The sequence below is a fragment of the Rhagoletis zephyria genome, unplaced genomic scaffold (assembly GCF_001687245.7).
Source record: "Rhagoletis zephyria isolate East Lansing unplaced genomic scaffold, Rhagoletis_zephyria_1.1 Rzeph_scaffold_19401, whole genome shotgun sequence".
NCBI classification, from domain to species: Eukaryota; Metazoa; Arthropoda; class Insecta; order Diptera; family Tephritidae; genus Rhagoletis; species Rhagoletis zephyria.
Genome location: NW_016176461.1, coordinates 1 through 9,193, shown reverse-complemented (window position 1 = coordinate 9,193; position 9,193 = coordinate 1). Strand labels below are relative to the sequence as shown.

The 9,193-nt window shown below is 34.4% G+C and overlaps 2 protein-coding genes across 3 annotated transcripts; one reads left to right on the top strand and one right to left on the bottom strand.

Annotated features, from left to right (window-relative positions):
* Positions 1–986: 986 nt before the first annotated feature.
* On the bottom strand, positions 987–1,328 carry LOC108380480 (jerky protein homolog-like). Its single transcript, XM_017636850.1, has one exon. It carries the CDS (start codon positions 1,326–1,328, stop codon positions 987–989), a length of 342 nt encoding a protein of 113 aa, XP_017492339.1.
* Positions 1,329–2,444: 1,116 nt separating this feature from the next.
* On the top strand, positions 2,445–5,593 carry LOC108380481 (pyrimidine-specific ribonucleoside hydrolase RihA-like). 2 transcript variants are annotated; one of them, XM_017636851.1, is made up of 6 exons: positions 2,445–2,510; positions 2,991–3,260; positions 3,375–3,557; positions 3,648–3,774; positions 4,595–4,737; positions 4,809–5,592. In XM_017636851.1, the coding sequence occupies exons 2-6, from the start codon at positions 3,063–3,065 to the stop codon at positions 5,190–5,192; spliced, it is 1,035 nt and encodes a 344-aa protein (XP_017492340.1). In that variant the 5' UTR covers positions 2,445–2,510; positions 2,991–3,062; the 3' UTR covers positions 5,193–5,592. The 2 variants fall into 2 exon arrangements, with proteins under 2 accessions (XP_017492340.1, XP_017492341.1); XM_017636852.1 differs by having other exon boundaries at positions 2,469–2,510; positions 3,003–3,260; positions 4,809–5,593.
* The last annotated feature ends 3,600 nt before the right edge of the window (positions 5,594–9,193 follow it).

The following is a 9,193-nucleotide window of genomic DNA, read 5'->3' as shown; positions in this document are numbered from 1 at the left end:
GTTTGTTGAGGTATTCCAATATCTGTCCTTCATTTTTCTTTGTTATAATTTGTTTTTATTGTGCTAGCTGTGTTTTAGTTTTACTAAATGGTATCTTATTTACATTTTTAATAAACTTGACATTGAAAAATAATTAAAGGCAAAAAAAAATGTTGGTAGGTTTTGGTTGGTTTTGGTAGGAAAAAAAATTTTACCTGGCAAGACTGGAGTACAGTGCACGTCCGATAACGTGAACTAATTAAAACCAAGGGAGTTCACATTAACAAAAGTGTTCACGTTTTCGAATGCGCATATATTTACTCATTTAAATTGACATTTTATTATTGTTTTGTTTACATATTAATTTGAGTTTAAGAGATATGATATGAAACGTAAGCTTGAAAAAACTTTTTATTTAAAAAAATCAGTCATCTTGTTTTGTGTCTTCTGAAGCACAGCTTTCTCACTTAAACGTCTCAGTAGATTCATATCGTTTTGATCGACGCCTTCGTGGCTAGCCTACTGTACAGCTTTGTTGAAAATTTTTACTGCTTCACTTGGTTTAATTTGCTCCGGTGCCTCTAAGACGCAGTCATCATCGGATTCGTCCTCTTGTTCAATATCGTCATCCGCATTATCTACCTCAATATCTTCGTTCCATTCATGAACGGTTGATAAAGTACACTCACGCTGAAATTTTTAATAAGAACAAAATTTTCAACAACTCACATATCTTTGTCCATATCTGTGCGCACGAACGAACCTCAGCATTTAAATTGTGAAGAATATCGACGGTGTTGAATATCAAAGAGCGAGGTTCAGCACACCATTTTGCTTTTAAAACCGCCAACAGCATACTATCTTCAGTATCATCATCGTTTCTGGTAAAATTTAAAATATTGTTCCAGCACCTAGCTAGGGTTTCTTCGCGCCGACACGACCCCAAGCGGCATCCAAAAGATTTATAGCTTTTTTTAATGTTATTTTCTTCATCGACTCGAGCCAAATCAGATTGCGTCGCTGCCATTGAAGCTAAAAGGCTTTTTCTGTAGTGCAGCTTCGTCATTTTTATTGCATTCTGATCCAACGGTTGAATGAGGGGAGTAACGTTTGGTGGCATGAACATTTGCGAAAATCCGCCAATCTTCTGTTGTCAGTTCAGCTTCATTGGGATTGGAAAGGAGCGTTGTTATCCAGGCTGATTTGAACGACGTCGTCCAAGCTGATTTTGAGCTTTTGTAGTCGGTGGGACACTGAAAGTTTTTAAAGCAGCGTGGCTTCTTCGCTTTTCCGATTACAAAAATTTTAAGTTTATGAGATCCAGTGGCGTTTGAGCAACACAAGAACATGATTCGCTGCTTCTCGACTTTACGCTTGGCTCTCTTTTGCAAACTGGACACGTACGGTTTTTCTGGAAGAAGTTTTCAGAATAAGCCGGACTCATCAGCATTATATAGCTGATCATTGCACAACTCCATTTCGGCCATTTCAGCTTTAAGTTTTTCTTTAAACGGATCCCCTAGCTGAGGCTGCGAAGACAATTTTTCGCCTGATATTTGAAGAAGTCGAATGCCGTATCTTTTGTTGAGTCCTTGAAGCTATCCATCACTAGCGTAGAAATCACATTCGCCTTCCTTAAATTTTGAATGGAGTTTTTTGGCTTTTTCTTTCAGCATTAAAGCACTCATTGGCCAGTTCTTATTTCGCATACGAATAAACCAACGATAAAGAGCTTTCTCCATTTTGGGCAATTCTGAAGTACGCAGTGTTTTTCTTTTTCCATTAATGCCACTTCACGTTCACTTAGCAACATTATATTTCTTCGCTAAGAACGTCACACTCGGCCCTTTTTGTAAAAAAAAACGAGAATTTCAGCTTTTTCTTTTATTGTCAAGCACACAGGCTTCTTATAACTAATTTTTAAGCAGCAAATCTAAGGCGGAACATTCCATTCAAAGTCAAAATTTTGACTGAAATGTTTTATGCGTTACATGCAACCACAAATAAAACGCGTAACTTACTATTAGGGGATTCCCTAAGTTCAGAATTTTTGAGCTCAATGGGAACTACATTCAAACATTGAAATGTTTATTGTTCATGTTATAGAGCTTTCTCGCCTTACTCGCGTTTTAGAATAGTCAATGCACAAAAAAAGCTTGTTCACGTTTTCGAGTGTGTGCTGTATATGTACATATATATGTGCATTTATATATTTATATATACATACATACATATGCAAATGTAGATATACATACATACCTCTTTGTTAGCAAATGCCGTCAGGTACTTGGTGTGCGGGATATCAAGGCAAATGTAAATAATAACGCTACAGTAATGGTGATCGTTGCCGGTTGATTAAGTGAATATACATACATATGTATATGTACACATGTTTTTGTGTGTGTGTGTAAGATATGTAAAACGCAAACCGCCTTCGCACACGCGGCGCACTTACTTGCTCTGCTCTGCAATTCAGTATGCCGGAATAGTTTCTTGGGAGCAGCTCGCAATAATCGGACAGCAGAGAGCAAGTACGCAGGAATATTTTTATTTAGCAAGAAAAAAGCGTTGGCAAAAATTAATTAAAAAAAAAAGTTATTTTGTGTTACTTTACCTATACATACATATCGTCGAGGTATTTGCAAAACCGCCCATCTTCGTTACTCAAATCTTACAGGAGAGCGAAGAAACGGTTTATTCTTTGAAGGCATTGCCATGACAGGCGGTACTTTCTCTAGCTATTATTTTACAAATCTGTTGTTTTAATAAATCTCGATGCCTGGAGTTCAGAGTTACCAAATCTAATTTTTGCTACAACGGCGATTTAGGCAGGCGATTTTGCAACTGGTCGATGGGCGGTTTTGCAAATACATCGACGATATGTATGTGCGTACCTCTGTGCCTAAATATATATGTATATACATACATATAGGCCTATGCTTTCGCAGTAAAATGTTTACTCGTAAATTTAATATTTCCCTCGTACATATACCTTTCTTCCGAACATTAAGCGGTTTCTGTAGTCGACGGAAAAGTGATGATTTAAAAAAATACTAAGCGCGAACAGGGAACTGCTGCGTTAAATGACACAAAATCGTTTTGTTCTCTTGGATTGTGATGGCGGCAGCGACGATGCGTGGGCCTTACTGGTGTTGCTCAAGGCAGCCACCGAACAGCGCCTGACACTACTGGGAGTGACAATTTGTGGCTGTGGAAATACCGATCTACACAATGCAGCTCAGAATATGTATCGGATTTTGAAAGCGTCCAACCGTACCGAGGTATATACATACATATATTTTAATTTGATAACAATGATAAATAAATGTTAAATGTCAAACATGTTAAAATGCTGTTACAAAATTTCATTTCTCCCACCCCCTCCCCCCGCTCAGATTCCCATTTATCTTGGTGCTGCCGAGTCACTCATACCACTCAACGAACCGCTCGATGATGACAAATATTTTCATGGACGCGATGGATTCGGCGACATATTGCCCCTAGAAGAAGATTATGAAATTGAACAGGTGGTGCAAAAAGAACACGCTGTGGTGGCCATAAATAAATTTTGTACGCAGGTAAGCACATACGTGAGTGAGCTATTAAAAATTTTCGATGTTCATACGTTTTACACATACATACACCCAATTCCCTTTCGCCACTTGCAGCATTCGAAAAAGGTAACAATCATAAGTGTTGGCCCGTTAACTAACATCGCGCTTTGCTACTCCATGTTTGGTGCGCAATTTGCGAATGCAGTAAAGGATATTTATATAATGGGCGGTAATCATCAAGGTAAATAACTTACTTAAACATACTTATGTACTATATATATTTACATATCATGAAATCTAAAATTTTTTATGAAAAGTCAATTATGTTTTCAAATTTTAAACCTTACAAATGAAAATTTTCTCGACTCCAACTTAAAATTTATCTGCGCATTAAATTGTCTGTTATAGCCCAGTTATGCGTACTTGCACTGCTATACCATTTTTACGTAAAAATCAAAGCCCAATAATTCTACATGTTAAGTGCTATGCGTTGGGCAACCGCTTACACGCAAAGCCCGTTTAACACATTCTTATGTGACAACTCTCATGCAAAGCTAAGTATGCATAACTGGGCTATTAGGTAAGGCTGACTAGTCACTGTTGGCTAGCCACAGATCATTAAGGCTCAAAACATTACCAAACATTACGTCTACGACTAAATTATTTGTAATTCATTATCTCGTTATTACTTCCGCATTCTCAAGTCTATCGGCATACGCCCCTTGCAGCCATGCCTCTCTGCCACTCTGGCTGCTTTTGAGTACTGAAGTATTGCTAAGCTCAAATTTCCCGCAAAATGCATACAGGATCACTTTTGGACTCATCGTGTAAAGATGCATCGAGTCTGCCATACTTATACTCTTTCGCAAACCTTTGTTTGTTTTGAAAACTCTTTGCTTAGAGTGTTCAGTTTCACAGGTTCCAAACTAAATTATGAAATAAATCAGAATGAATAAGGTTTGGTTAAGAGCATTAAAATTCCATATTTAAAATATACTGGTGAAAATTTTATTTTTTAGTAAAATGACCCTAAATAATTGCATAAAAAATCTTGTCATCAGGCGTTGGAAATTGCACACGTTGCGCTGAATTCAATTTCTATTCAGATCCCGAAGCAGCTCATTCAGTGCTTGCCAGATCTGTATGTCCCATCACAATATTGCCCTGGGAGCCGTGCTTGGAGGATCGTTTCTTTATATGCATTGTATGTGTAAAATAGCTTGGCTGTTTTAAATTAAAATACTGTCTTGCAGATCTACATGTATTACTTTGCAGAACTGGCGTCTCGACGAACTTGGTAGAACCGCTGAGAAAACGTCTGCCGCCATCGAGTTATTGAATAAAGTGGAGCGGGCGCAATGGCTGCCATCAAGATTCAAGAGTTGGATACCATGTGATGCTCTAGTTGTAGCCGCATTCCTCTTTGAAACCGCAATTGTCAAAAAGACAAGCAAATGGCATGCAACTGTAGATTTGACGGGACATACCCGTGGCCAAATGATTTTAGATCATTTACAAGAAGTGGATAAGTATCCAAAGAATGTACAAATCATTGAACGGTTGGATGCGGTCGTTTTCAAGAAAATTGCATTATGGGCTGTGGGATTGCAGGACGAGCTTATCATCATCAACCATACAAATGGAAATGTGGAAAAATAATATTAGTTTTAATATGATGATAAGATGTTTGATTTTGCAATTGTTGTACCTTTTCATGAAAATTATTAATATAACATATGTATAAATTCGAATAACTATGTCTCCGCAGGCAAAAGTTTTTATCTTGAAAATGTTATCAGACAATATTTTGCTGATGGAGACCGCCTATTGCTCTTGGCAAGCAATAACACTGGTTTACAGCAAAAATGTTCTCCAGACGCCACTATACAATTCCTTTGTAGAATTGCTCGGTGATTCCGAAAATCGAGTTATTTATTTCTATGGATACATTTTCGTATTACTCAGGTATACGCGGCGTATGTGTAACATTCTTTCGTGCTCAATTTTCATACAAAAAGTCTTGCGCATTTTTATTTGACCACTCATTATTTCGTATTTATCGATCGATTTTCTTCATCAGTAACTTGAGTTTTTTTTTTGTAACACAACAGGCTTTAGTACAAATGCAAAAATTTAGCACAGAACTTGTTATTTTTTAAATGTTTCTTCTGTTAAAGTTTGATTTTTTTTTTCATTTTTGCATTAGAATAAAAAAAGCTGGAATGATTAATTAATTTGTCAGAAACTATAAGCCCTATCGGAAAGTGATGTATATACGGTTTATGGAGAATTTCATTTTTGCTTTAAGCTGAATAACGCTAAATTGCAAATGCCTCGAAAACGTATCCATAGAAAAAAAAATTAACTCGATTTTCAGAATCACCGCGCGATTCTACATAGAAATTGGATAGTTGCGTTTGGAGAACAAAAACCAAATTAAAATTTGTGATCCAGTGTAATTATCGGAGCTTTTAAGCTGATAAGTATTGCCAGCAATATAGTAGTTTGACAGTTCCATATTTTCAAATGCGCGAAAACGTCGTGGCGGCAGCATTATTGATATTGCAATATAAAACCAAAAAAATTGAGCTGTTTTCTATTTAAATATTTGTTGAAGCCATGTAAATCTCTGCATACAGTTCAATGCGAGCGTGAACGCGAACTTTTTATTTTGACCAATATCTTCGTTATTACTCACTTTTTGCAATAGTTAGTACGTCAAAAGATATAGAATTAAAATGTGCATCAGAATTATAGAATAAAAAGTAATTTAAGATGCAAAATATGTACCTATGCTGTTGAATACGTAAACTTGTCGCTCACAAGCGAATGCTTTGCGTAGCACACAATTGAGTGTGAGCTTGTAAAATATGCATATTACACATATTTTAATTTACTTTTAAGCCAATAATTCTGAAAGATATTTAACTTTATATCTTTTGATGTGTTAACTATTGTAAAATGTGACTTAATAACTAAAATATGGAATGTCATCATAAGTGTTCGGGGTCACGGCCATTTCCCTAAAATTTCATACAAAATATTATTTGGCACAACCTACATAACAAATTTCGCTGAGGAAGCAACGGAGTTCCAGAGAGAAGTATAATAAAATTAATAAATGAAGTATTTGAACAATTTTAGCCTCAAAACTTTTATTTAGGCGAAAAAGTAACGAAATTACTCATTTTTTCATATTCACTAGAAAAAAGCATAATTGTATTTTTTAATAACTTTGGGAAGTTGCCCAATGTTCATATTAGGAGTGTTAATCCCGCTCTTTTTTAAGTCTCGAGAATCTCGGCATTATATGCCTAGAATCCCGGGATATTCGGGATTTGTAGTTTACACTGGTGGCCATAATAGAAACGCTTTATGTTGAACAGTTTCGGCTATATTTTTTTTTTTGTTTATTTAATATTTAACATTTTTTTATAAATGTGTAGCTTAATATACATATAACACCTTGTGGCAGGCAATTTCGAACAAAAAAAAAAAAAAACAATATATTCGCCAAACCAAGGGCCAAATATAGTAAAATTGCGTTCTTAATTTTTCTCTCTGACGTCAGGATTTTTTAAAAGAACTTTGAAATTTGAAAGATATGAGTAATTCAAAAATGATTTGAAAATTTCAGTGCAATATACTTAAAAAACCAGAATGGGTATCAAATTCTGTATAGTTAAAACACATTACATTTTTTGGTGCGTAAGGGACGGGTAGGTATTGAAAAAAACCCTTTATAATTTTATCCTTGAATATCCTTGAAGTTTTTCAATTTATTTATGAAAAAATTATGTGTTAAGGACTAACTTTATTAGCTTAAGAAATAAAATAGATTAAAGGGGCATTTTCAATTCCTATTCGTCCTTGTGAACCCAAAAAAAATTATTTCATTTGGTACCCATACTTTTGTTTTACATTGCACTGAATTTTTTTAAATAAATTTTGGAACCATATCTTTGAAATTATAACGAGCCCTAACCGCCAAAATAACGTAAGTGGCATTTTTTTTTTAATTTTCGTTTTGATACAAAAATGCATCTAGATACCCCAGGAATATTTCTGCATCAAAGAGAAAATTTTGAAAAAATGTCGCTTACGTTATTTTGGCGGTTAGGGCTCGATAAAGTCTTTTTAAAAAAATCATGACGTCAGCGAAATGCCCATTTATATGCAGTTTATTATGTGTAATATGAGGTAGACTTTTATAAAAAAAATTAAATTTTGGTTAAACAAAAGGAATATGACAAAACTGCTCGAATTAAGGCGCTTTCTTTTAATTTCTGCCACCCGAATTATGAACTTCTTTCAACCAGAAAATAAATTTTTTTATTTAATTTTTTTTTGCATCGAGCTTTTTTCGACATACCTTAAATTACTTTATCAGATATTTACACACCAAAGTATTATTAAATGCATATAAATTTTTAAAATTGCCGTCTTTCGTTTTGTTACTTATGAAATAATTTTCACTTTAAATTAAAAGTACGTTTCAAACCCATTTACTTATTATTTATTACACGGTAGGAAAACTTCTCAAACCATATTGAGGCAATTTTTTTATATTAAGTCGCTGAAAAATAATAAATATCTAAATCCCGGGATCCCTGGATTGAACCAACGACATCCCGAAAATCCCGGAATCGTAAAAATCGAAAAAATTAACATTCCTAGTTCATATTAGAGACAATGGACTGTGGAGTTTCAAGAGTGCAACACGAAATTAAAAACAAAATTGCAGCATGCNTCCTAGTTCATATTAGAGACAATGGACTGTGGAGTTTCAAGAGTGCAACACGAAATTAAAAACAAAATTGCAGCATGCAGAATATCTGTCACAGCTATTTTGTAATTTTTGAAATTTTAAGATTTTTTTAATTTTAAGAGTTAAAGATATTTCAAAATGTCAACACTAAACGGCGAAAATGTTCTTCTTGCCGAAACGAGCGAATCTAGTGTAATAACACTAAAGTCTCACCAAATGAAAAAAATTACGTTGAGTAAAAGATGACTATGTATGATTTGAGAAACAAATAGCCGGTTTCACCAGTAATTTAAATGGAAACCGATTTTTAATTTATGTCAATTTTCATATAAAATTCCAAAAACTAAAAGAATTTTTCACTTGAATTGCTTTCGTGAAATCCGCTGTAAAATACCAGTTTTATAATTCTTATTGGCAAACTCGAAATTCAATCTAAAATTTGTATATGGATGACGAAATAAATATATGTATATGTGCATAAGGAATACTATGCAAAAATCGTATACGCCAATATTTAATTACTTTTAAATAATATGGCTTTTAAGTTAAGGCGTGCGAGTAAACGTGTTAGATGATTTCGTATGGTGCTACGGAGCGTATACGTTACATACGCAATTATGGGTATATGAGAATGCGTGGTTATTTTCACCTTTGTTAGTAAGGTTTCATTCAAATAATGAAATCTTTATCTTTATATAAAACTGAAGATAATGCATTTTCCACGATAGGTGAACCATAATTTTCGATCAAAAACATGTTTTTGTCGAAAAATGTAACAACTTGTGAGATTTGTTTATATACGTAAGTTTTAAGAAATAAGTAAAAAACAATGTTCGACAGTCGTTTTCTCATATAACGGGTGATTTTTTTGAGGTTAGGATTTTCATGCATT